The sequence below is a fragment of the Calidris pugnax genome, unplaced genomic scaffold (genome assembly GCF_001431845.1).
Source record: "Calidris pugnax isolate Ruff unplaced genomic scaffold, ASM143184v1 scaffold120, whole genome shotgun sequence".
Lineage (NCBI taxonomy): Eukaryota > Metazoa > Chordata > Aves > Charadriiformes > Scolopacidae > Calidris > Calidris pugnax.
The window spans coordinates 640,797-668,453 of NW_015090867.1; the positions used below are offsets into that span (position 1 = coordinate 640,797).

Genomic DNA, 27,657 nt, shown 5'->3' on the forward strand with positions numbered 1-27,657 from the left:
CCACGTTTCCCTGCGGGCTGGGGCCGGGCCGCTGCGTCCCCCCGGCAGCCGAAGCTGGGGGAGAGAAAAGGGGGGCCAAAAATAAAAAGGAGGTAGCATCGCCTTGGCGTCGTCGGGGAAGCAAGACGAGAGCTTTGCAGGAAAGCAGGGCAGGAAAGTACTTTTATGGGGTTGTTCACGGCCGCTCTGAGAGGAGGGAGGAGGAAGTACGTTGGCAAATCAAGCCTTGCTGAGCTCTTCGTGGAGGGGGGGGGATCGCACCCCGGGGCACAGGAGCCCCACGGGACTGTCAGAACTTCATCTCAGCCTGTCTCCTAAGCAAGCCTCCCTCGAAAAACCAAAAAAAAAAAAAAAAAAAGCCCCTCTTTGATCCAAAATGTCCCTCAAGCTGCCTCGGAACTGGGATTTCAACCTGAAAATGGATGCTGCAAAAATAGGTACCGTGAGTGTTTCTTTATGCCCTTTGGTTCCTGCTTCAGCCTTTCAGGTGCAAACTGGGGGTCTGCGGCCGAGCACAGCGGCGATTTGGGCTACAAACCTGCTTCTGGCCTTTTGTGGGGGGGGCCTGGCCCCCAGCTACCGCTTTCGAGACAGCAGCCGGTTTGCAAATGACTTGCAAGAAGTGATTTGCAAAGTTGTCCCCCAGGGATGCTGCGGGGGCACGGGCAGCGCCGCGGCTCTGGGTAGGGTGGGGAACGGGGGGGCCTGGCAGCGTGGGGCTGCTCCCCACCCAAAATTCAGGTTTTGGGGGGGATTTTAAATCACAGGAGCTGCTGAGGGAGCTGGGGGTGTTGAGCCTGGAGAAAAGGAGGCTGAGGGGAGACCTTCTTGCTCTCTCCAACTCCTTGAAAGGAGGGTGTAGCCAGGGGGGGTCGGTCTCTTCTGCCAAGGAACAGGCCATGGGACAAGAGGAAACGGCCTCAAGTTGTGCCAGGGGAGGTTTAGGATGGATATTGGGGAAAATTTTGACACTGAAAGGGTTATCAAGCATTGGAAGAGGCTGCCCAGGGCAGTGGTGGAGTCGCCATTCCTGGAAGGATGTAAAAGCCGGGCAGACATGGTGCTGAGGGACATGGGTCAGTGGGGGTTTGGGCAGAGCTGGGTTGAGGGTTGGACTCCATGATCTGAAAGCTCCCTTCCAACCTGGACAATTCTATGACTCTGCTGGCACAAGCCTTGCAGGAGGTGAAGCATAGGCCAAGAGGCGGACGGAACGGTGAAGGCTGGAGGAAGCAATCTCGCTCTTGCTCAGGTTTCTCTGCCCTCCCCAACGTCACTCGTTTCCTCTCCTCGGTGGTAAAGAGCCCTCTGATGCCCATGCCGGGCTCTGTGCCATGGGACGGCCTCACTGGGTGATCTGCTCTGCCCAGGCTTTGTTTGACTCTCCTCTACTGCCATGGGATCCATCTCCAGCAGGAAAACCACTGGAGAAGGGGGTTGGGGAGGAGTGAGGGGTCCTGATGGTGCTGGCACAAGCCTTGCAGGAGGTGAAGCATAGGCCAAGAGGCGGACGGAACGGTGAAGGCTGGAGGAAGCAATCTCGCTCTTGCTCAGGTTTCTCTGCCCTCCCCAACGTCATTCGTTTCCTCTCCTCGGTGGTAAAGAGCCCTCTGATGCCCATGCCGGGCTCTGTGCCATGGGACGGCCTCACTGGGTGATCTGCTCTGCCCAGGCTTTGTTTGACTCTCCTCTACTGCCATGGGATCCATCTCCAGCAGGAAAACCACTGGAGAAGGGGGTTGGGGAGGAGTGAGGGGTCCTGATCCTGGGCTCTGAGGGGTCACGTCAGAGCCAATGCCTGCCTTTGGGTGAAGCCGGGGAGGGGGGTGGATGGTGGGGCCAAGGAAGGGGGGCACAAGCCCAGCAAAGGTCCTCCGTGGTCCTGGCACTGGTCAAGGCACCCGTTGGCAACTTGGTTTGTCCCTGTGGCAGCGAGATCTGCCCAAGCCAGACCCTGTGGTGCTGAGCTCTTCCTCCCTGCACCTTGCAAGGTGGATGTTCTTGCACGGGCAGTTTGGACTCCTGTCTGAAGCTGCTTTCCGGGGGGTGGCCAAACCTTTTGCTTCACACAAGGCCCCAGATGAAGCCCCGCTGGCCCCCGGCGGCCACTGCTGTGGCTGGCTCGGTGACACACAGCGAGGGGAAGGATGAGACCCTGGTGGTCCAGGAGCTTGCAGGAGGATGGAGGAGGCAGTGCCATCACCTGCACCCACCAGTCTGCAGGACAGTGGGGGAAAAAACCCTCACGTAGTTATCATGGCAGCGTCCTGGATTTCTGCATTGCCCATTCTTAAGATAATTAAGATTTTTTTTTGCGCAGAGGCTGCGGGGCAGAGGGTAAATTCGATCAGCAGCTCAGGAAGAAAGGCCAGGGGACACTGAGTCTGCTGGCTGCGGGGAAGCAGAGAGGGTGGAGACAGGACACAGGCTTGAACCTGTGTTGTTACCAGGAATTGCTTTTTTTTTTCCAAGAAAAATCAGTTAGTGATGAAATTCTGGGTGCTTTTTGCAGCTTGCAGCTGCTGCGAGCCCCCGAGATGAGGGCTGTGTGTGTGTGTGTGTGTGTGCAGAGAGCTGGGGCACAGCTCGGTGATGGACCCTCCTCACGCTGGAGGGTTCCTGGCTGCGGGGATCGGCCGCTGCCACCCTCGGGGGTGCTGCAGGGATGTGACTTGCTTGTGGAAAATAATCACAAATTAGTCACCACCGTCCTCCCTGGCTCCTCCCAGCTTCGAGACACTTCCCCCTCCTCGTCCCCAGCTGTGGCCGTGGCACACGCAGCTTTTGTAAACCCCAGGGCAGCGCCACGGCTCCTGTGGGCTTCCTCCTGCTGAGAAAAATGCAAACCCATTTAGCTCAATGAAGGAGAAAATTGCATTTGCCATTTTCGTTGAAAAACCTATGGCGGCGCTTTGGCTTTTCCTGGTTTGTGTTGCAAGTACCCGACGTCCCTCCTGTGGGGCAGGAGCAATGGGGAGGGCTCTTTCCCAAGAGAAGGATTTGGGGCAGGAGCCAGCGTTGATGGAGACCCCACGGTGACACCCAGCACCGTTTCTCCTCCAAGACACGCTTTGGCAGGGTTCCTCTTTTCAGGAAGCAGGCAGCAGGCCGTGGGCACCCTGCTACGGCTGGTCCCCAGGGCTGGAGGAAGAGTGAGGATGTTTTGGAGGAAATATTTGACTTCAGAGGCGGTTACCGCAGGAAATGCTTCGGGGGGCACCGCATTTACTCTTAGTGGCTCTTTCCTGCCCTGTGAGAGCGGTGAGGAGGAGCAGGGCCGAGGGTGCTGGGGATGTGTTGGTGAAGGAGGAGATGATTTCGGGTGCTGGGCCACCCTGGTGAGAGCCAGGGAAGAAGCTTCACCCCAGCCCCTTGTAAAATTTTCAGCTGGGCATCGCGCAGGAGCTGGGCATCGCACTGGCCACAATAGGGAGAAAATTGGGAAAGTGGTAAAGGAGGGAGCCGCAGCCTTGAAAGCTCTGGTTTTCTGAATGCAGAAAACTTTCCACCAGGCAAAAATAGCCTCGCTGTCTGCAAAGCCAAGCTCCCCACAGCAGCTCCCTCCCCACGCCTCCGCAAGAGCCCTGCGGTGGGGGGAGCGGTCAGGGAGTGCTCGCGTCGTGGGTAAGAAAGAGCTGTTATTTTGGCCTGAAATGAGCCCATCATCGTACAGGGGGAGCTGCCTCGTGCGGAGGGAAGACACAGTTGTGTGTGTGTCTAAACACGGGCAAAACACAGCTGAGCATGGCCCCCCGGCTGCACCGTGAGTCTGGTGGTCCAGAAGGGCTGATGCTAAAGAACGGGGACCTCAATGTGCTCCCCCTTCCTCATGCATCTGGGAGAGGCTGCAAAGAGGGAGAGAATAAACCTTATTTCCAGCAAGGAGCAGGCAATTTAAGCTCAAGGCTGAGAGCAGGAGGAACCCCTGGGAAGCAGTGCCTGCCAGGTCACTTCCCTTCCAGGTGCAGAGCCCTGATGGGCTTAGAAGGAGATTAATATCTCCAATCAAAAGTAGTAAAACTTGGCATTTTTCCTAAAAGACATGATTTCTCCTCCCAAGCCTGGTGCTGCTGGAGTATCAGTGCTGCTGGGCTGAGTTGAGCTCGTTGGGGAAAGCTGATGGAGTTGTTGGGTGGAGACACATCCCTGGTTTCCACCCGTTTGGGTGCGTACAGACCCCACGAGCTGTGTCGCAGCAGCTTCACTTCAGATTAAGCCCTTGTGCTCGGCAGGGAGACCTCGCTCTGCAAACCTTAGTGCTAATTAAGCGGAGTGAACATCAGAATCACTGTTTCATCGAGGTCCTGTGATGGGACAGGACAACCCACAGCAAAATTTGGGAAGTGATCAGAGCACTGGCCCGCGGGAAGGCTGCGTCCTGCAGAACGGGGCCGGTCTGGAGCCAGCCCCTGGGGATCTGCCCTTTGGCAACGGGCTCTGTGGTTTCTGCAGAGCACAGTGTCCGTGGGAGGCACCAGAGCCCTGCACCCAGTACCCTCCGTGCTCCCGGCGGTTGCTGCACCCCCCAGGATCATTCCCCAAAATTCCTCACCCCTGAGGAGTCCGTGGCAGCCAAGACATAGAATCATAGAATGGTTTGGGTTGGAAGGGACCTCAAAGATCATCGAGTTCCAACCCCCCTGCCCTGGGCAGGGACACCTCCCACCAGAGCAGGTTGCTCAAGGCCACATCCAGCCTGGCCTTGAACCCCTCCAGGGATGGGGCAGCCACAGCTTCCCTGGGCAACCTGTTCCAGTGTCTCACCACCCTCAGAGTAAAGAATTTCTTCCTGAGATCTAATCTGAATCTTTTTTCTTCCAATTTAAAACCGTTTCCCCTTGTCCTATCATTACCCTTCCTGGCAAAGAGTCCCTCCCCAGCTCTTCAGGTATTGAAAGGCCGCTATAAGGTCTCCCCGGAGCCTTCTCTTCTCCAGGCTGAACAATCCCAGCTCCCTCAGCCTGTCTCCATAGGAGAGGTGCTCCATCCCTCTGAGCATCAAATCATGAAGGAACATGATTTACGGAGAGGAGCGGGGCCGCTCGTGAGTAGTTTGCTGAGCATTATAATCCACACTTGTGAGACTTGAGTAATGCAGATGTTTTGGCAAAGAGCAAAGAAGCTGCCCTGAGCACGAGGTGCAATTTGGAAACCCCGTTTGGGTTTTTCAATTGGGGTAATCCCCAGTATCCGCATTTTTCGGGGGAGCTGCCTGGCAAATCCCTTGAGAAGGTCCTTGATTGCCACCATCCTCTGCAGGGGGCATCCCACGGCAGTGCACACTGAGGTGTAAGCAGCATCCTCACTGCATTTTGAAGGCTGATTTTTACAGTCACTGTTCTTTTTGATGTTTTTGGGGATTTTGATTTGCAATCCTGTGAAAGGAGGGAGAGGGGAGCTCAGAGCGCCCTACCCAAGCCTGCCTCCCAAGGATGAAGGCCAAGCAGGGCAGGGTTTCTTTCTGCAGGGGATTTCAGAAGGGGAAGCTGCTCTTGAACTGCAGCCCCCCCTGACCTCCCAAGTGACCGCAGACTGCTGGGCACCGAGTACAGAATGGTCTGTGGCTCATGCTCCTGGTGGGTGTCTGTGCAATGGGAGCACCCGCTCAGCCATGAGATGCCTCCAGTCCCAACCATCGCCAGGCAGCGGTGGGTGATTTTTAATTTTCTCCTTCTTTCAGCTTGTCCTTTGCAACCCCAGGTCCGTGCCAGGGTTCATCGCTGCTCCTATCTAACTGCAGCTCTCTGCTCTGCTGAGCAGCTCGGGGGAGAAGCAGGCAGCTGGGGGCAGAGATATGGGGCCACCACAGCTTCCCCCATCCCAGGGCATTGCACAACCCCCCCTCAGCCCCGGCTCAGCCTCAACACCCACTGCCAGAAACACTGCTGGCCCCAGGGGCCCAAATCCTGCACCTCCCTCACCCACAGGACCCAGCCAGGTGCCCTCAGCTCCGTTTTAGCAGGGGAGATGCAAGACCACAGAGATCACCGTGTGCGGAGACCACTGAAGCTGAATTCCCCTGGAGTCAGATCATTGTCTTTGCAACCACAAATGCTAACTCTGCCCAGCTGGGCTGGCACTGGGGTCCTGCAGTGCCCAGTCCAGAGGCAAAAATCCCTTCCAGAAATCACAGAATCACAGAGGGTGATCACATGGGGTTGGAAGGGACCTCTGGAGATCACCCAGTCCAACCCCCTGCCAGAGCAGGTCCCACAGGAACATGTCCAGGGGGGTTTGAATGTCTCTAAAGAAGACTCTACCACCTCTCTGGGCAGCCTCTGCCAGGGCTCTGCCATCCTCAGAGTGAAGAAGTTCCTCCTCATTTTTAGGTGGAACTTCTTACCTTCAAGTTTGTGCCCATTTCCTCTTGTCCTGTCCCTGGGCACCACTGAAAAAAGACCGGCCCCATCCTCCTGACACGCTCCCTTTAAGTATTTAGAAGCATTGACCAGAATGATCCCTCCCAAGGCATTTACTGTCACAGAAGCATTTTGAGATGCCACAGGGCCATGCTGCTGGTCCCTGGCACAGAACTCGTCTGTGTGATGCGAAGGGGAGACGGGGGACACGGCTCTGCCCAGTCGGTAAATCCACACTGGCGCTTCCTCCCCCTCCTTGGAGACTTTCCAATCCCATTGTGTGAGAACTGCTCCACTGGAAACACCAGGCAACGCTCTCCCCGAGCAGAACTGCCATTTCCAACAAAGTTTTTGGTTTGTTTTTTTTTTTCAAGCTGGGCTGGGTCATTCCGCTATCGCTGCTGCAGGCTCTTTTGGGGTGGGTATAAAAAAAAACAACACACACACTCCCATTAAAAAAAAAAAAAAAGCTAATGATTTTCTTCTCACTTGCAAGACAATTACTCCCACGCAGGAAAAAGGAAGCACACACTGACAGATACTGCAGCCACTTCCTTTAAAACCTCCAGCCAGTTTGCTGAGCTCAGGCAGGGGGGCAGAGCTCTCGCTGCTGTAGCTGCCACCGGCCGTGGGGACGGGGGTCTGGTGGTCCCAGCTGGTCCCCGAGCATCCCCACCGACCCGTCCCTCTCTCTCCTCGCAGCCCGCTCCAGGAGCGTGATGAGTGGCGAGGCCGTGGGGGCCCGGCCGGCCTCCCCCAACCCTCTGGAGCGGCCCCTGAAGATCGGCTGGCTGAAGAAGCAGCGCTCCATCGTCAAGAACTGGCAGCAGAGGTACTTCGTGCTCAAGGGCCAGCAGCTTTACTACTACAAGGACGAGGACGATGTCAAACCGCAGGTAGGACGAGGCCGTCGAGCTCTGCTGGTCCTCAGCCTCCCTGGTCTACCAACTTTGCTCATCGGGAAATGGTTTGGGAATGGTCTGGAGTAGGGTATTAAAGAGCTTTTCTGCCTGTGGGCAGCAACAGAGATGAGATATCCCGGGCAGGATCATCTATGCACTTAAATAAGTGCCTGCAAGCCCTGCTGGGGGCTTGGCCCCTCTGTGCCCAGGCAACGGGGGGTTGGAAAAAACCAAAGAGTTACCAACTAGAACATTGTTATCACTCTCCAAGACAACAGAAAAAGCCTAGGGAGAAAAAGAGCTGGGTACACCCCCATTTCTGGGTACCCCCCCATTTCTGGGACAGTGAGAGCAGCAATGGGTGCTTAAGGTGATGGTGCACTCGGTGGGAAAGGTATTTTACAGGATGCTTTTAGGAAGACACAAGCAGAACCTTCAGCACAGCCTGGGTGTGAGGATCTGCCCAAGACAGACCTCCCGGCAGGGCTGTGGGCTGGACAGACAACAACGAAGGGCAACTCTTTCCTCTTGTGGCAGGAGAGGGCAGCTGGAGGGATAAAGAAAGGAAATGTGTCTCTCTCCAGCCCCGGAGTTTGTCTCCCACCCTGGCCCAGCCCCATCCTTCACAGAAGGCTCAGTGGTGCCCATACAGTTTGTGTTATTCAGCTGCTGCCCTGGGTCCACCCTGCGCGGCCAGAGGAGCCCTGCCCTGTTCCTCTAAGGGAAAGGGCTTGAAATCTGCTGAACGCTCCGGTGCCTGTCAGTTCTGAAGCTTTTTGAGATCCCCAGGGGAGCACAACGTCCACCCAACCCTTTGAACAAAACAGGGGTGTGATCTCTCACTTGGGCATGATTCAAATGCCTGTGGTCCCCAGCTCTCCAGCAGCATCACCCCACCTTCAGCCTCTCCAGGCTGTAGCAACCCCTCTGGCTCACTCCTGCCAACCGTTTTGCAGGGTATGCACTGTAGTACACTCACCAGGAAGAAATCAGGTTATTTTCCCAATTTATATGGATAAACTTTTGGTTTTTCAACCATTTCCTCCATACTGCAGCTTACTTTTTGAATAGCCACCATCTTTTCCTTGTTTTGAGAAATTTCAGGGAAAGGTCCTCCCCTGAGCCGGAAAAGCCAGTCTCTGTGCAAATTGTTACTGGTTGGAAAACTAATCTCGAGATAGAAAAAGCTCGTAAGAGGAAGGTGATGAGTAGAACCTTGGGGTGAAAGCACAGGGCTGAGCCTGGCGGGATCTGGGTCCTATTTCTGACTTTGCTCCATTTCAGGGGACACTGGGAAGAGCCGTCTCCCTGGCTGTGAATGGGATGCAGAAACAAAAAGTGCTGCAAAAAACTTATTGCTCTTCATGGCACTTTTGGCAGCTCTTGCTGTGACCATCCTGGCTCATTTCAAACCTCCCTGATCCCATCGACGACTCCAACTGATGGAGCTGGAGCTGAGGCTCGGGGAGCGCGGCCGGTCCCCGCTGCCCGGGGGAGCCCGGTGTCTCTCTGGAGGCTGAAGCCGCTGAGAAGCGTCATTTCTGCGGCTCCATCTCATTTCCTGCCCCGGGAGGCTCCGGTGCTGACTCAGGCACCGCTCGGCCCCGCGCCTCGGCCGCTCCCCACCATCCCCTGCCACGGGACCGAGCCACCCGTGATCGCCCCGACACTTGGGGAAAGGAAAATCCAAAAGAAAGGGCTGTTTTCCACTTTGCTTTTTATTTTTCCCTACCTTTTTCATCTTTTTTTCTCCACTCCTCTGCTGCAAACTTTGGGTTTCCTTTTTGGTTTTAAGTGGTGCTGTGTTAAAGGAAGAGTTTTCCTGCGCTGGTGCAGCAGAAACGGGATGCTCTGGTCTTCTCCACTCCCAACAGGGGTTAAAAAAACCATGAGAAGGGGGGAAAAAAGCCAGAAAGAGCAAAATAACCAGTTTTCTCATTCTGAGAATTCCTTTGTCAGAAAAACTGGCATTTATGGAGCCTCCCTTATTGTTTGAAAATAATTTTTAGCATATATGTGTATATATATAGGCCACTAGCTCCTGCAATCTGTTTGAATTCTTCAGTCCTGGCAGTGCCAGCCTGGCACAGATGGGACACGGGTATTTGCAGCTCCTGCTCTGCTTTGTCCTAGGGCTGCCTGTGTCTCCAGGGAAGCACCATCAAGGAGGTGGTCAGCAACCCGGAGGAAGGAGGGAAATTTATCTTCGAAATCATCCCAGGTGAGGACACTTCCCTCCTCTTCATCACCCACTTTTGGGCTGGACTGTCCACCCCAAACCATTTTGGGCAAGTCGTTCTGGCAGCCCTTTTGCTCCCAGTCCTTTTCAAGGTCCCCACTGCCCTGCGTTGCGTGTGAAAACAAGTGTCTTGCTTTCGATATTCAGATGTCAGGGCTGGAGGAGGGCGCTGGGTCAGTGCCCGTGGGAGGGCCAGGCTGCAGCGTGAAGCAGTTTCTGTTCCCTTCTTGCAGACCTTCAGCAAGGGGGAATGTAAAAACCCTGCTTCATTTCACAGCCAGATAGATATTAATGGGGAACTTTGGAGCCAAAAAGTCTTTAGCAGAGAAAACAACAGGGGTGTGTCTTTTCTCCTCCAATCCTCTCTATAAATGATGCTTAAATAGAATAATAGAATCATTCAGGTTGGAAAAGAGCCTTGGGATCATGGAGTCCAACCATCTACCCGACTCTACAAAGTTCTCCCCTACACCATATCCCCAAATCCCACATCTAAACGGCTCTTAAACACATCCAGGGATGGGGCCTCAACCCCCTCCCTGGGCAGCCTGTTCCAGTCTCTGACCACTCTTGCTGTGAAAAAGAGCTAAACCTCCCCTGTTGTAGCTTGAAGCCGTTCCCTCTCGTACGGTCAGTAATTACCTGGGAGAAGAGACCAGCACCAACCTCTCTACAGTGTCCTTTCAAGTAGGTGTAGAGAGTGATGAGGTCTCCCCTCAGCCTCCTCTTCCTCATACTAAACAGTCCCAGCTCCTTCAACTGCTCCTCATATGATTTGTTCTCCAGGCCCTTCCCCACCTTCGTTGCCCTCCTCTGCACCCGCTCCAGCACCTCCAGATCTCTCTTGGATTGAGGTGCCCAAAACTGGACCCAACACTCCAGGTGTGGCCTCCCCAGTGCTGAGTACAGGGGGACAAGCACCTCCCTACTTCTGCTGGTCACACTAGTTCTAATCCAAGCCAGGATGCCGTTGGCTTTCTTGCCCCCCTGGGCACACGGCTGCCTCATTTTCAGCCACTTGTCAATTAGAACCCCCAGGTTCTTTTCCTCCAGGCAGCTCCAGCCACACTTCCCCCAGCCTGTACTGATGCAGGGGGTTGTTGTGGCCCAAGTGCAGGACCTGGCACTTGGTCTTGTTGAAGCTCATACCACTAAAGTTGGCCCATCCATCCAATCTATCTAAGTCTCTTGGTGGAGCCTCCCTATCCTCATGCTTATGTTTTCTTTTTGCAGGGGTCTCTGGAGACCAGAACCGGACAGGGCAGGACACCTGCGTGCTCATGGCTAATTCCCAGTCTGAGATGGAGGAATGGGTTAAATCCATCCGGCGAGTGCTGGGGTCGTCGTCAGGAGGTAAAGCAGAACGGGAAAGGCTGTTTCCTACCATCTCCTTCTCTGCAGGGCTTTTGTGCCAGGATTTCAAAGCTGGTCTCATAAATCCTTGACACTGGAAAAGGGAGCTATAGTGACTGTAACGTGTGACAACTCAGAAACCTCCTCCTAGGGCAGCCCCTGCGGCGCCAGGGCTGCTGCAAACATGGGGAGTGTTAAGGAAACGGCAGCCAAGCATGAATGAAGGTTTTTGGGCTGGTTTCAGGCTCTTTTGCAAACTTCCTCTTTGACTTCCTGACCCCAGAAAATGTCGTTCTTGAAAACAACTTGTATTCAGGGATAAAACATTGGAAAAGCTTGCCTTTCACCTGCTAATTTCCTAGCTTTGCTTTGCTTCCAGCTTTTCCTGCTCAGCGCAGTGCTTCTGCCCCTATTTTCTCTGCAGAGCCTGCCTTGGCCACGCAATCACCCTCCCCGGGCACAGGCAGGGCTTGTGGGACAGGATCCGTGCTTCCAGCCCCTTGGGGTGTGCATTTATTTATGCCATTGCAAAATTGTGGCCAGGGAAGTGTAAAACATGAATCGACCAGAGAGGAACGCACCGGAACTTTGCCACCACAGGCGAAGCCCACAAAGGAAACAGCAAAGGTGACTCCAGCCACTTTTCCTGCAAGGATGCACCATCCAGATGTTTACTATAAGGATCATAGAATCACAGAATGGGTTGGGTTGGAAGGGATCTTAAAGATCATGTAGTTCCAACCCCCCTGCCCTGGGCAGGGACACCTCCCACCAGAGCAGGTTGCTCAAAGCCCCATCCAGCCTGGCCTTGAACCCCTCCAGGGATGGGGCATCCACAACTTCCCTGGGCAACCTGTTCCAGTGTCTCACCACCCTCATAGTAAAAAATTTCTTCCAGGATGAACTACTCTAAGCAAGATCCACTGATGAAAACAGGGCTGGGAGTCTCTTTTGTTCTCTTCCAAAAAAGCACTAACCCGGATGGTCATCCTGAGGCTCTTCTCCCTACATTTGTGCTTTGCCACCACTATTTTTTGTAATTTTTACAGGGTCCATGCCCTTCAGCTGGGTAAGACAGGCAGGATGGAGCTCTGGTGTCCCATAGCTCCTGTGTTACTGTAAATCACTGCAAGCAGATGGTGCCAGTTTGAGCTCTCTCGTGGTGACCCTGCCCTAGGCACAGATAAACTCCACCTAAATAACACCACCACTGTTTTTTTGTCGGCAACCCTGGTGTTTTCTGCCTCTAAACTGCAAGATGCTGTGCCCTGGGGCCCGCACTCATCTGAAATTAAGATTGCATGAGCCAGAAATTTTTCAGGGCATTGCCCCACCTGGGTCTAATATTTAATAACAACAATAACAACTGCATCTGATCCTCGCTTAAACTTAGGAGGCTGCTAGTTTCTTCCAGCTGGATAAAGTGACCTTATATGACAGAAAGCAGACCTTAAATGACAGGTAGCAGAGAGGTCAGGTACCCTGGAGCTTCATTTTATGTCAATACACAGGTTAACAGACCCCAAAACTTCACGCTTTCAGTTTTTGGCCTCCATGCAAGCTGAGGCAATGTATGCTTTTGAAGCAACCCACAGCAGAGTGGGGGTTTTGGCAGAAGCCCCCCTGGAAGCAGCCCTGTGTGACACAGCTCATTGTGAGCCTCTTCCACACCAAAAAGCACAGTGGCTGCAAAGCACAAAGCAATAGCAAAAGGGTCTCCAAAATCCCCGAGGGGTTTTGGGGGTTGGTTGCCACCCTATAATGACAGCCGCCCCCCGGGGGGGCTGGCAGGGACATGGCCCTGGGGAGGTACCCCCAAATTCACACATCTGCCAGCTTGCAGTTAAATAAGCAATTCATTCGCAGCTACCAAAGCAGAGCAGGGTGGGGAAAAAAAAGAAAAGAGCGCTATTTGCTTTTACCATGCACAATGACAGATTTATATCCATTATTTAAAACTGTAAATGAGTCATAAATGAAAACCCTCCACGATCAGGCAGGTGCTGACAAGCCCCTGGTTCCAGATGAGAGTGTTTTCGTGCATTTTCCTGGTCTGGAAGATGCAGAGGAATTATTTCAGCCTTCAGAGCAGGAGGTGAACACATTGCAGATGCTACAGGGACAAAAATATGGTAGAGGACCATAGGACCCTTTGCCATTAATGTCCCAGAGCCAGCTCCAGTTGGGATTTGTCTGCTCTCACCATGCCCCAGGCTCCGAGGAGGAAGAGCTGGGATGCAGGCTGCTGCCCTCCCGCCTTCGAGCTCTTCTTCTGCTGCGAGTTCAGGAGGAAAAAGCCATTTCTCCAAAGGAAAGGTACTGCCTGGTGCAAAATCCTGCGGCTCTTTGCACAGGGGAGTTTCTGGAGGGTGAGAGGAGAAGGGAGGGGGAAGAAAAGCAACTAAATCAGTAAGAGTTCCAGCTCCCAAACTCTGCAAGGCTGCTTTTCTTATTTCCTGGTGATCTCCTGTGCTTTCTATAACCCTCAGGTGTGTGTGGTGAGCTTGCCTTCTCTCCGTGTGCCCTCACAACAGCAAAAAACTGTTCCTGTCTCCCTGCTCCCAGGCAGGCAAGCGGGGTGGCACAGGACCAAGCTCACTGCTTGGCTGTCACCATTTTGAGAACAATCTGCCCTTGTGGCCAAGAAGGCCAAGGGCATCCTGGGGGGCATCAGGAAGTGTGTGACCAGCAGGTGGAGGGAGGTCATCCTGCCCCTCTGCTCTGCCCTGGGGAGGCCCCATCTGGAGCACTGGGACCAGTTGTGGGCTCCCCAGTTCCAGAAGGACAGGGAACTGCTGGAGAGGGGACAGCAGAGGCTACAGAGATGCTGAGGGGCCTGGAGCATCTCTCTTAGGAGGAGAGGCTGAGGGACTTGGGTCTTTTTAGTCTGGAGAAGAGAAGGCTGAGGGGGGATCTGATAAACGCCTCTAAATACTTCAAGGGTGGGTGTCAGGAGGATGGGGCCGGTCTTTTTTCAGTGGTGCCCAGGGACAGGACAAGAGGAAATGGGCACAAACTTGAAGGTAAGAAGTTCCACCTAAACATGAGGAGGATCTTCTTTCTTTTGAGGGTGACAGAGCCCTGGAAGAGGCTGCCCAGGGAGGTGGTGGGGTCTCCTTCTCTGGAGACATTCAAACCCCACCTGGACACGTTCCTGTGGGACCTGCTCTGGGTGGCCCTGCTCTGGCAGGGGGTTGGACTGGGTCATCTCCAGAGGTCCCTTCCAACCCAATGTGATTCTGTGATTCTGTGAGTTCAGTAACTGTTTATTATTCAGAGGAGAAAAAAGGTTTCACTTTTTGCTATTATTTCTTTGGAAGAAGTTCTGCTTTCCCTTAGTTTGCAGACCTCTTGTGGCTCCTGTGCTAGCAGGAAAGCGGGTCCTGCTGGCACATTTGCACTTGATGTGCCTTTAGCAAAGCTTTCGGGCTCCTCTGACCTCTCTGCTCTCTCCCTAGCGGTGTTCGGCCAGCGCTTGGCAGTTACCATGGCCTATGAGCAGAAGTTTGGGCAGCACCAGGTGCCCATCCTGGTGCAGAAGTGTGCCGAGTTCATCCGGGAGCACGGCGTGAGCGAGGAGGGCATCTTCCGCCTCCCTGGCCAAGACAACCTGGTGAAACAGCTCAGGGATGCGTTCGACGCTGGGGAAAGGCCATCGTTCGACAGGTAATGCTGGGCTCCCTCTCTCCTACTCAGCTAGGTCTCATCCACACCAAAATCTGGGTAAAAACAGCCTGTCTAACACCCCAGAGACCCCAGCAGTCTGCAGACCCCCTGCAGAAAACTTGGACCCTCCAGAAGGGCTTGGCAATGCGAGATGATTCCGCAGAAACCCCAAATGGAGGCAAAAGCAGAATCAGAGGGTTCTGAATTGAGATTCACGGAAATAAAGGAAAGCATTTAGGAAAATCCCGGCCCCACGCAGAGATTACCATTTGCAGGAGCAGCCAAGGAAGGAGGCAGAAGAAATGCCCATCAGCTACGGGTAGAGGTTTAGAGAAGGGAGAGCAAGTAGAGGATCACAAATAATCTCAAAGAACAGCCCAATGCACACAGCAGAGGTTCTTTCTTTCCCTGCCAGCCCATGGCCATGATCTTTTCCTCCTGTTTCTTTTCCCTACAACACCATATAGAGAGGAGAGAGAGATTTTGGCTGCTGCAAGGCTGTGTCCTCCTGACCCCCTTCCTCTGTGGGGCTAAGAGGAAACAGCAAACTCCCTAAAGCTGGGAGAGCTGCATGTGGGTCCCGGAGAGGCTTTGGAGAAAGAGATTTGCTCCCACTGCCTCTGCAAAATGAGAGGAAAAAAGCTAGACCCGTGGTGCAACTCTCTATAAAGCCCCCCCGAGACAGCCCACAGACCAGCTGCCCCTCATGCTCTCTATAAAGAGGTTTCCCACCTCTCCCCACCCCCAGGTCAGATTTACCCCCTTGTTTTTGGCCCCAGTTGTGTAGAGCATTGCCCCGTGTCCCCTGCTCACCGGTGCAGGCTGCTCTGGGGCTTTACGGGACAGTTTGCGTGGGGGCAAGTAACGACCCCTGTGCTGGAATAAAGGAAAAGTGGGTCCTGCCTTTTCATGGCACCCAAAGTGAGCCTTTTTGGTTTAATTCCTGCCCTCCCCTCTCCACCACAAGGGAGACCAGGAGCGCCCAGGTTGCAGTGTGTGTATGAAGGTGTTTGCCACTGGCCGTGATGGTGCCACATGGGGCAGCTCCCTGGGTCTGCAGAGATGGGGCATCACCTGGAGGAAGGTGAAGCCTTTATTTTTAGGTATTTATTTTTACTTTCTGAGAGTTGCCGGCACTACCTGGGATGCTTGTGGGAAGGGAGCACCCAAACCCAGGAGTTTCCCTGGACTTTTGTGCAGAACAGTTCCCCTGAGCGGAGAGGAGGGGTCTCACCCCTGTATTCACAGCCCTGGCCCTAACCACGTAACTTTTCCTATTTTTACCTAACTTTATGCAACTTGGTTAGGAAAAACCACAGCACTTTTCCCAAAATAATCCCTGTGCTGTGCCAGGCAGGGTCACAGCTGCTCCAGAGGCGTGACCATCCGGGCTGTTGGTTTTACAGCTGAGCGTTTCCTGCTTTCTGGGTGCGATTCCTGCTGAGAGCTTTCCTGTTGTAACCTGTGGGGGGGTCATAGGAAGGTGCCCTGTCCACCATAACGGAGACCAGGAGCGCCCAGGCTGCGGTGTGTGTATGAAGGTGTTTGCCACTGGCTGTGATGGTGCCACATGGGGCAGCTCCCTGGGTCTGCAGAGATGGGGCATCACCTGGAGGAAGGTGAAGCCTTTATTTGTATGTATTTGTTTTTATTTTCTGAGAGCTGCCAGCACTATCTGGGATGCTTGTCGGAAGGGAGCACCCAAACCCAGGAGCTTCCCTGGACTTTTGTGCAGAACAGTTCCCCTGAGCGGAGCGGAGGGGTCTCACCTCTGTATTCACAGCCCTGGCCCTAACCACGTAACTTTTCCTATTTTTACCTAACTTTATGCAACTTGGTTAGGAAAAACCACAGCACTTTTCCCAAAATAATCCCTGTGCTGTGCCAGGCAGGGTCACAGCTGCTCCAGAGGCGTGACCATCCGGGCTGTTGGTTTTACAGCTGAGCGTTTCCTGCTTTCTGGGTGCGATTCCTGCTGAGAGCTTTCCTGTTGTAACCTGTGGGGGGGTCATAGGAAGGTGAAGCCTTTATTATTATTATTTTTTTTTTTCCCCAGAAGTGTTTTTTGCAGCGGGGCATGGGAAGGGAGCCTGGCCCCTTTCCCAGCCCCCTGTGATGTTAACCCCATTTGGTTACAGGGTTTGGTACAAGCCTTGCTGTGGTGAGCTCAGGGCGACTGCAACCCCCCTGTGCTCCAACCAGAACCTTTTTTTAGCAAGGAGGAAGGCCAATAATTGGGGTTTCCAGTGACCTGAATGCAGCAAGATGCTGGCTCGACCTTCAGTACCACCTTCACAGCTGGTTTGGGTTTGCACAGACACACTTGCGAGCACGAGCAGGGCAGGAGGGAGCAGGGAGTGGTAGGGAGCTGCCATCCAGGATGCCTAATGGGGTGTATCGATAGGCCCTACAAAAACACAGCTCTGAAAAAATTCCTCTATGGTTATGTGCATTTGTTAAAAGTAGCAGTATTTTCAGCACGAGCAGGGCGGGAGGGAGCGGGGAGCGTTAGGGAGCTCCCCTAGCTCCCCTAGCATCCAGGATGCCTAATGGGGTGTATCAATAGGCCCTACAAAAACAAAGCTCTGAAAAAATCCCTCTATGGCTATGTGCATTTGTTAAAAGTAGCAGTATTTTAAAAACCCCAACCAATCCTAAAAATAAATGACCTGGGGGATTTTCGCTAGAAGTTTATAAGAGTTTAGCAACTTCAAGGTAGGTCAAATTAGAGGCTTACAATCTTGACAGTGTCCTTTTGACATAATGTAAACTACATGGTATGCAAAGCTGCAAACATCTGTCCCGGCAGAACATCTTCAGTAATTGCTGTTAATCTTAAAAACCCCCGGCGAGCTTCGGCAGCTCTGGGGAGCGGGGAGCGCCTGCCAAACGCGGGAACACCAGGGTTTGCAAACCCTCCGGAGGCAAACACGGGCTGGGAAGGCTCAGGGTATGAGCACTGGGGACCTACCACCTCAATGCTGGGGAAAATCTCCACCCAGCATTTATTTTCCTGCCAGGCAGGACCCTTCCCAGGCTCGGGGTGCTCTATGGATTCCCCCCAGCGTGGTTTGTCCCATCCCATTTATCTATTTCTCTCTCTCGCATCTATACACAGATCTTAAACGCCGTCTTAGAATCATAGAATGGTCTAGGTTGGAAGAGACCCTTGGGATCATCGAGGCCCCCCATCTCCCCTACTCTACAAAGGCCTCCCCTACACCATGTCCCTCAGCACTGCATCTAAACGGCCCTTAAACACATCCAGGGATGGGGACTCCCCCCCCTCCCTGGGCAGCCTGTTCCAATGCCCCATCACTCTTTCGGTGAAAAATTCCTTCCTAATGTTCAATCTAAACCTGCCCTGTTGGAGCTTGAAGCCATTCCCTCTCTTGGTGTCTTGGTGTGGTGTGTCTTGGTGTGGGGCAGGGTTTGCTCAGAAGCTGGTGTGGGTTTTAACACCAGTGGCTCTTTGTGCTTTGCAGGGACACGGATGTGCACACCGTGGCCTCTCTGTTCAAGCTCTACCTGCGGGAGCTCCCCGAGCCCGTGGTGCCCTGGATGCAGTATGAGGATTTTCTGCTGTGCGGTCAGGCGCTGGAAGCGGATGAGAAAAAGGTAGAGACATGTTCATTCCCCTCCTTTTGGCCTGGAAATTAGCTGTGTTTCAGCAAAGCTGGGGCTTTGCGAGCTGGAGATGCCGGGTGCATACAGAGCTGTGCATTGCTGATCTTCAAAAGCAGAAAAAATCAGAAAAAAAAAATTAAGAGGATAAAATCTCCCAAAGTCAGTGAGGTTTCCCAACTTGACAACATGGGTTTATCCACTTTAAAGCTTAAATTTCTGGAGCAGGTCTGAGAGCTGCTCTGCACCTCTTTTTGTCGAGCCCTTGCAGCAAAGTGTGAGTGTGAAAAACCAAGAGAGGAAGGAAACCCAACCTCCTGCAGCCTCCATCGGCCCGAGGCGAGAGGGGAGCTGGGGGAGGCTCCGGGTGAGAGCAAGGAAGGAAGCGGGGATTTGGGAGAGGGAGAAGTGAGAAATAAGCACGAACTCTCTTTTCCTAACTATATATTTTAGTGGAAAAGAAGCTTTCCTACTGCAAAAAACCCCACTCAGGGATGCTGTTCCTATACACACAAAAATAAGGCAGATGTCCTCAGTAGCATGAGCTCCATGAACCGCAGTTCAGCCTGATATTTCAAGGGCAAGTGCTTCTTGGAGGTTGTCTCACTTCAGGATCCTTGGGGCTAAAAACGTCCTAACTGTTGATATAGAAGCAATGGAAGGAGTTTAGGCATGATCAGGTCTTTCCGAAGAGCTCATCACACACGTGCTGGGCTGGGGGGGACCCTGCTCTCTGCTTTGCTGCTGTGGCCGTGGTGGAGCCTCCTTTTCCTGAGATCTGTGCAAAAGCTTCTCCCTGCCCACGCCTGGGCTGCCAGAGAAATGTAACTTCCAAAGTGAGCAAATACCAAGAGGTGAGACCATGCAGGGATGGATGGAGTGACCAAGAGCGACTCTTGACTCCGTAATAGATCTGTGACTCTTCATAGAGGTGTTTCTTAACTTGCATTTAGGGCCATCAGGAACTCCTGAATCAACTGTCCCTCCTTCCCAGAGACAACTACAACCTCCTCAGCTATATCTGCAGGTCAGTCCTCTGCACAAACAGCTCAGATTTGGTGTTGGTGAGTAGAAATATCATCCCATGGGCTGAGGCTGACTCCTCTAGAGAGAGCCCTCTGAAACTGTGTTTTGGTTCTCCTCAAGGCACCAGATCCTGACTTTTGTAAGGGGAGAATTTCAGCCACGCAGCTAAACATCTTGATGATGTCTGAGCATAAATATCTACCAAAAAATTCACTTATGGGTCCCTGAGAATTAAAATCAAGTGTAATTTTTCTAGACCCATGCAACAAAACTGTAAGGTTTCACCCAGCCTGGGTGATTTCCCCACAGTTATTACATACTAGATGGGGTTTTTCCCTTCCCTTTTGATTTTTTTTTGGGTGAACAGCTCATCACATGGTGGTGTTTCTACTGACACCAGTAAGACCTAGCTCCAGCTTGCAGTTATAAGGCAACTATATGTTTCCTTGGGACTCAAAGGAGGAGCTGGACGGATTAATCAGGATTTTATGCCAGTGGGTGTGTAAAGCTTTTTGCAGCCTTTCTTCTCTGAATTGAAATATTTGCCCTTGGATTCTGGCAGGTTCCTACATGAAATACAGTTGAACTCTAGCATCAACAAGATGAGCGTGGATAACCTGGCAACAGTGATTGGAGTGAACCTCATCAGACCCAAGATAGAGGATCCTGCAATTATTATGAGAGGTAAAAGGGGCTCCTGGAATTACTGGCACTGGAGCACCCGATCTGCTGAAACACTCAGCTGCATCCACAATCTTGACATTAAAAATTTTCTACTGTAGACCACGGGTACAAGGCAGACGCGTGCCTGGGCACACTAAGTGCAGCAGGGCAGAGTAAAGCCACGCATTAGCTAGGCTATAGATGTGGTAAGGAGACAAACACCCCTTAGGAGTTCCACTCTGGGTTCCCTCCATAGATTTCAAATATTTCAGGAATTCAGTGAAGTCATCTTTCTTTTGCTTAGAGCAGGGAGGTGTAAAATTTTTCATAGAGAAACAGAGGGGACTGTTTAGTATGAGGAAGAGGAGGCTGAGGGGAGACCTCATCACTCTCTACAACTACTTGAAAGGACACTGTAGAGAGGTTGGTGCTGGTCTCTTCTCACAGGTAATTAACGACAGAACAAGAGGGAACGGCTTCAAGCTCCAACAGGGCAGGTTTAGATTGAACATTAGGAAGGAATTTTTCACCCAAAGAGTGGTCGGGCATTGGAACAGGCTGCCCAGGGAGGGGGGGGAGTCCCCATCCCTGGATGTGTTTAAGGGACGTTTAGATGCAGTGCTGAGGGACATGGTGTAGGGGAGGACTTTGTAGAGTAGGGGAGATGGTTGGACTCGATGATCCCAAGGGTCTCTTCCAACCTGAATGATTCTATGACTCTATGATTCTCTGAAAGGAAACTCAAAGAAATTACTGTTTATCTGAGCCAAACTGTAATCCCACGGGCAAGGGAACTCAAAGAAATTACTGTTTAGCTGAGCCAAACTGTAATCCCACGGGCAAGGGCAGATGCAACAGAACTAATAGAAGAAATATTTTAAGGCCAACAACTGCTCTGTTTGCTCTGTTTGTACAACTGATACCTGGAGTTTGCTTGTTGAGCCAAAGCAGCACAATTTGTGGCTTGGTGCAGCTGAGCAGACTCTCGTCCTGGTTGCTCCATAGTTTGCTCCTGCTGTTCTGGGGTGATATAAAAATCCCTCCATTTATCTGGTTTAATGATCACGCTCCTTGACTCCACCTGCATTTCTACATGTATCTCCAGTTTGGCCACTGGAAAGACCAACCAGAAGATGCAAGTGTGGGTGGAAGAAAGCCCATCACATTGGGTTTGCGGCTGACACATCTCTAATATTCTTCCAGGCACCCCACAGATCCAGAAAGTGATGACTGTGATGATAAGTGACCATGCTGTCCTCTTTCCCCCCTCCAAGGATGTGCCACCCTCCCCCCCTGCCAACAAAAATGACAAGAAAACCCCCATCCCACGCAGCTCCGTGGGCTGGGACGCGGCAGAGGATCCTGCAGTGTCCAGGGCAGAGAGCTTGATCCAAAGGCAAATGGTAAGGCTGGATCCTCAGAGAAATAATACAGCATAAATTTAATAAATGGGCGATTAATTATTATGGGGTCTCACAGGTCAGAAAGACACAGCACTCGCTATGAGTAGGGTAAAGAGCTGTAACTGTCATCCCTGGAGTAACTATGTCAGGAAAACAACGTAGATAAACTTCCCACTTTCCTGTGGAAAATCTACTGTTCTGGGAAAAACGAAAACTCCTACTAAAGTTTTTTAGTCAAAGGCAGGTCATACTGGTGAGGTGAAAACATTGCAGATTAAAGGCTTTTCTCAGAAAGAAAGAATCTCTGCAAAGAGGTTCTTTTTAATGGGAAACCTGGGGCCATTCCCCTTGGCATGTTAAGATGTGCCTTTTGTAGCTCCTGGAGCCTCTCTCTGCTGACGGAGCAGGACCAGGCTCTCCTGACACCGTCTGTTTTACAGAGAGATGACCCGGGTTCCAGCAGTGCCCCCGGAGCAGCCGCGAGCTCGAGTGCAGCCAGCCAAGATAATGGGGGCAAAGATACCCTGGGAATGTGGAAAACGCAGTCCAGGAAAAGAACTCAGACTCTACCTAACAGGAAATCTTTCCTGACGGCTGCTTCGCCGGGGGAGAAAGGCAGCAACGACAAAAACGACGTATTTGCCAGTGACTTTTGGAGGAGCTCCCCTGGGAGCAGCACGCGCCCCGTGGTCCCCGAGGGGCATAAGAGAACGTTGTCTCATGATCTTTTTAAGCTGCTCGACCTCCACCGGGCTTCAACCTACGATAACGTCCCTGCCTCCCAGGCGGAAAGTGGGGAAGGCACTGGCTGCAGCCCCAGCCCCTCGAGCAGCAGCTCTGACAAGGAGTTTCTGCCCTGCCCCAGCCCCAGCCATCAGCCCCAGGAAGCTGCCAGTCCCACCAGCAGCCCGGCCGAGGGCTCCCAGCCCCACCAGGAGAGCAAGGAGTTCCTGCAAAACATGATCTTGAAGCTGGAGAAAGAAAAGGAGGTACAGAAAAATGAATACGAGGAACAAATTAAAAGGTAACACGTGACAGAGTGCTGCTTTCTGGAGACTACGAGGTCTTCAGGTCCTGTTATCACAACGCTGGTATTGCAGAGATTTATTTAGCAGTGTATAATAGTAATGACTAATGATAAAATACAGTCTTATAGTATAGACTATATATTATAGACTATCTAAAAATCAATACTCATGTGCTATACTCTCCTGACATAGTTGCTAATCTTATATTACTACAATATTAATACTCTATAGTCCTTATTACATCACTGTATGGCACTAAAATGTTTCTGCAATAATTACACTGTCACAATTTGTTATTACTACAATATTGTACCATTACACCATCCAGAATTCAGCAGTAGCATTAACTAACATCGACTAACTATCAACTAACATTATTAGTGCTACTATAGCTTCACATATTGTTATCATATTATTATATATCAAGTATATTGATTTATTCCATCGTGTTTTGTGGCCATTGAGGGTTGGGGGATCAGGACAGAACCTCTGGCTTATTTTATTGCTTAATGACACAGAGGGCAGACTCCTCAAGAGCCAAATGATGACTTCCTGGCACTCTTCTGATCCCATCCTTTCACACTCCGTTTCTCTTTGCAGTCTTGAGGAGGAAAACTATGAAGTCTGGGCCAAAGTGGTGAGGCTGAACCATGACATTGAGAAGGAGAAGAAGAAGTCTGAGGAACTGGAGCTGAAGCTGATGAACATGGAGCGCTTACGGGAGGACATGGAGAAGAAAAACAAGATGCTTGAGGAGAAGATTAAAAAATTAGCTATTTAGCTAACAAGCAAAACTGATGTTAAAACCAACTAGGAGAAGACACCGAGCTGTGCACAGACAGGAAATGCAGCTGCATGAATCCACTGGAATTGCCAAGCAGGTTCAGAGCCAGGGACCTCTATCATCCCATGTTCTGCTACTGACCGTGGGTTAGTTTGGAGGAAGGAGCCCAGGAGCTAGAGGCTGGTTTATGCTTTGAAACAGGAAATTTCAAAAATATTATTTAGCTTTTTTTTTGGTGTTTTCTTCAACTCCTCTTTCAGCTGCTCCAGTTCCCTGTAGAACAGGCCAATACTTCTTGCTGCTCAATCAGAATATCTTGCACTCAGGAGTTCAGGTTAAGGACACATTATGCCTTCACAGAACTAAACCAGCAAGCATCCCTCCTGCCAGCCAGCTGGCTCCTTGCTGGAGATACCCACAGCGCTTCTGAGCGGAACAAAAAGTCCTTAAATCCTGGATCTGGGGCGACGGAAAATCCCTGAGGTGGCACAGCCCGTCACAGTGTGCCTGGATGGTGGGCTGCAAATGCTGTCAGCACCACGGTTGAGACGTTCACATTAATACATCCCGTGGATTATTGCTCTTATAGAGCAAGAGAAGCCCAGACAGCCCCTCGGGTCACTGAGAAGAGATCTCATGCAGCATCACGCACGGTGCTGTGCCAGACCCAGCGATATCAAGGCTCCAGGTATAAAATCACAATATCCTAGAAACCTCTTTAATTAAGTGGCTGTTCAGTTATTTTAAGTCGCTGTTCCTTATAGCCATGTGTATATAATTCCAGCAGAGCTGCTGCTGAGGCTTTGGAGAGGGCTTTCACGTACAGGGAGCTCTCTGTGCAGAGGGAGTCCACCAGCAGCTTTATTCCATACAGAAAATGAGGCTTCTGCGTTTTCTCTCACAGACCGTTTTCAAAGAATAACAAATCTGGACTTATTTACCGCCTCCACTCTCATTTTTCTTCATTTCATCAGCATAGAACGGGATCTCCTCAGCCACTTTGGTGGAAACCTGGGTCTGCACTTCAACGGTGATGCTGGGTCTCTCCCGGCCACTTGCTGCCACCAGCATGAGGACTAACTGCACCCAAAGGTCTCCTTGTGTCCCTGTGGCTATTTGTAAACTTCTCTGCTTGTTCTCCTGCTTCCTGCCAGCAAGTCACCCTTCCAGCAGCACCACGACGCCGCTGAAGGGAAGAAAATCACCAGATTCTGCAAGAAAACCTTTCACTCCTCCTTTACGTTAAGAAGGGGGGACACCACTGCCCCAGCCTCAGCCCCTCCTGGAGCCTTCAAAGGGACAGAAAAGGGAAAAGCAAAGAGATCTGCAGGACTTCTCAAGCAAGACACCACAGGTCTCTGTGCCAGCCGTGGGGATGTTAATTGGATTTCTGCTACTGAGGACGTGGCTTGGGTGACAGCAAAGTCCAGCACAAGAGAGGCTGCAGACCTGCTTGGCAGAGCCTGAAAAGAAGAATGAACTGGTGAGAGAAAGGGACACAGAGGAAACTGTAGGAAAAAAGGGAAGATAGGAGCAGGAAAATGTTATTAGAGAATAAAAAATATTGGGTGTATAGCACTTGCTGCTATCAACCTTGCTGGGGGAGGGCTTGTGTAGCCTTAAACTGAGCCCAGGCTCCTTAGTTGCAACCTTATATTCAGTTTGGTCTATTGGATCCACCTTCCCTCAGCTGTGGATATAAAGGACCGGTAAAGGAGAGATTTATGAAAGCTGAGATACATTTAAGAGTCCAACCCATAAAGCGCTCATTGGACCTACAGGCTCTGACTGCAGGTGGTTTTCCTTTCCATAGGTCCCCAGAGATTACACAGCTCCTCACTGTCTGGCCCACAAACCTTCACACCAGGGCATTACATTTTCTTGGAGACCTTCAGAGGGTTACTGCGTGGGGCTACTGCAAAATCATAGCACCTTCCAAAGGACCCACAGCCAAGGTCCTTTGCTCTTGCAATGATCAAATCTGATTAAAATATTTGAAACCTGAAATGTGGTAATTTAAAATCCCAGTGAGGCTCATGTAACCCCTCTGCACTGGACCAGCGGGGCTGAACCTGCTGGTGCAGAGCTCCACAGCCCTGCAGAGGGATGTGTGTCACAGAGAAGAGCCCCCAAGGAGGACATCGTGGCCTCCATCAGGTGGTGGAGGTGACCTAACACCTTCAAAGCCGAGCTATGAGCTATACAGACCTCCCCTTCCCCATAACCCGCATGTCCCACACGCTACAGCATCCTGAGATGACACATTTCTTGCCTCAAAGTCTCTTTCAAGCACCACTAACGCTGTGTCACAAGTCAAAGGTCCCACCATCCACCTCTGGGACTCACAGCTTCCCAACACTCAAATCAAGAGGTTTCCAAAGTGCCTGCAAGATGCATTTTTCCTGCCAACATTTGAGAGCAATTCATGATTCTTTTTTGTGAATTCAGACGATCTTGGCAGAGCTGCTTCAGTGTTTATTTAATTTTTTACGTTTACAAGGAACTCATTACTAATCTGGGCATGAGGCTCAGGAGCCATTTAGGGAGAAATTTCTTCATCGGGTCTAGGAGGAACCTCGTGAACATCTGGGCTGGAAATGCCACACGCTCCTTTCTGCAAAGATCAAAAGTGTGAAGAGGCAAGTAGTTCCTTCACAGCCCGCAGGAGGCTGTAATGACGTGAAAAGTCTTGGCTGAGGCTCAGAAGTCTCCATGATTAGGACAAGTGCACGTTATTTTAGTATAAACTGCACATTCCTCCGCTTCCGCTGCAGATAGATAGGCACAACAACCTCTATCAAACCATGACTGCTTCTGAAGATCAGAGTAGCTTCTTTGAAGATATTCTGCCCATTAAAATTTGGAGTGTTTACAGTGGTCATATTTAAAAGATAAGGCTTCCCGATAGAGGTCAGGTGGGCTGGAGATTCCTACGTGCACGGGGGGAGTGAATGGCCTCAGGGAGCGACACGAGCATCATATGAGCTGATATTGCTGTTGGGTGCCATAAGATAAGGAGGCTTTTCCTTTTTTTTTTAAAAATGTGAGCTTTTTCCAGAGACAGAAAAGCACAGATCTGCCCAGACACGTGGAAACTTTGCACCCTTTTCATCCCTGAGGGGAGATGCAGCTGAAGACTGGCAGTACTCAAGTCCCACTCGGGATTTAATGCACTTTCAGATCTTCTGTTGGAGACACCACAAATGAGAGCCCCGAAAACTGACTGATGCACGACCTACATCTCCTTCCTCCCTCTCTTTTCGCAGCAAAGCCGTGAAGCTTTGTGGGGAAGGAGCAGCAGAGAAAGCCTCTCCTCTTCCTGAAGCAGGGGCTGCTGTTCCTCTGTGCTGCAAAAGGATGTCATAAACTCACCGAGGGTTGTTTGGTGGCTGCTTTTCAGCTCAGCAGGCTTTAAGCATCGATTCTGGGTATCCTAGAAAGTGTGAAACTACTTGTATCGTATGAAAGTACAAGAGATTGTCTGTCAGAGAATAAAGAATAAACCCTGTAGAAAGATCCTTTTCAACCCTGTCCTGGGTACTGTAGGCTTGGAAACTGCCAAAAAGGCAGTTTTTCACCCCTCTTAACCTTCCCACTGAGCAGCCAGAGGACACGAGAGCATCCCCTTCAAAGTGATGGGAGAGTGTGTGGGAAAACCCACAAAACATACAGAGGAGGTTCCTCTCCTTTTAATGTCGTGTGGCTTTCCAAATTAGAGCAATTAAAACCACAGGTCTGAATGTATCTAAAACTGTTAAACCATGCATTACGGGGTGAAAATACAACAAGTTTTAGGATATATAATTTCAGTCCTGCTCTCACTGTCTAATATTCTTTGTGTTAGAGCAAAAAATGTGTTTTTCTCTTCTTAGTTATTTACTGCATTTAGTTAGGAATTCACTTTGTTGGATCCAGGCGTTCGGTAGGCGTGAGAGGCAAGAAAGTAAAATTATCCTTCCCGCATTATTCTCTTTGGATCCCCAGCCAGTCACACTTACGCTGACTTATCCCCTCATATTTTATCAAAGTTGCATTTTTTGGCATGATAGTAACTTTCCTTTTTTAGCCTGGCTCCTGCAGAGAATAGCAAGTTGCTGTGGGAGGCGAGGTGGACGTGCGGGAAAGTGTCCGGCCATTATTTCGGGTGTTTGCTGCAAAGGCAAGAAAAGCCACGAGAACAAGTTGTTCTCCCCAGGAATGAGAGAGTAATGCAATCTGTCCTTTACGTGAGAGCTGAAAGATACCCCCAAACAGGCTGCTTTTAAGCAGAAGGGGCTGCCAAAGTGCTACTTCGTGGGTGAATAACTCTTCACTAAGGTGGGGAGAAAAATCATCCTCGGACTTTCAGCCAAAGCCTCCCTGGAGGTGGCCCCACTGTCCTGCTTTCTCGGGGTTTTCCTGCCACCTTGCTGCAGCACAGGGATGCTACGAAGCCAGCTGGTCAAATGAGCCCCGAGGAAAAATAGCCTCACTAAAAAGGAGCATCCTGATGAAGCAAGGACCAACGTGGGGGCAGGACAAAGCAGCCGGGGTAGCAGGGACAGGAGCTGCCTGAATAAGCACTCCCTGGAGGAAAACGTTCCTCTACTCCAGCACAAAACCCCTGCAAG

At 51.5% G+C, this 27,657-nt stretch overlaps 1 protein-coding gene across 3 annotated transcripts; it reads left to right on the forward strand.

The window, feature by feature from the left end:
* Positions 1 to 26,836, forward strand: ARHGAP25 (Rho GTPase activating protein 25). Of its 3 annotated transcripts, XR_001412431.1 has the most exons (12): positions 1 to 437; positions 7,062 to 7,255; positions 9,395 to 9,482; positions 10,734 to 10,853; positions 14,312 to 14,519; positions 18,005 to 18,137; positions 19,097 to 19,170; positions 19,732 to 19,853; positions 21,036 to 21,235; positions 21,676 to 22,259; positions 22,864 to 24,530; positions 24,861 to 26,836. XR_001412431.1 is itself a non-coding variant. In XM_014945446.1 (11 exons), exons 1-11 carry the CDS (start codon positions 377 to 379, stop codon positions 23,042 to 23,044), a joined length of 1,965 nt encoding a protein of 654 aa, XP_014800932.1. In that variant the 5' UTR covers positions 1 to 376; the 3' UTR covers positions 23,045 to 26,836. The 3 variants fall into 3 exon arrangements, 2 of the variants coding, with proteins under 2 accessions (XP_014800932.1, XP_014800933.1); XM_014945446.1 differs by having other exon boundaries at positions 22,864 to 26,836; XM_014945447.1 differs by having other exon boundaries at positions 388 to 442; positions 22,864 to 26,836.
* Positions 26,837 to 27,657: the final 821 nt, after the last annotated feature.

Bases quoted from the DNA above. Each gene is read 5' to 3' on its own strand.
- ARHGAP25 (XM_014945446.1), top strand. From the start codon at position 377: ATGTCCCTCAAGCTGCCTCGGAACTGGGATTTCAACCTGAAAATGGAT. The intron at 19,171-19,731 runs GTCAGTCCTCTG...GGATTCTGGCAG, and splicing joins CTCCTCAGCTATATCTGCAG to GTTCCTACATGAAATACAGT. The intron at 21,236-21,675 runs GTAAGGCTGGAT...TCTGTTTTACAG, and splicing joins GCTTGATCCAAAGGCAAATG to AGAGATGACCCGGGTTCCAG.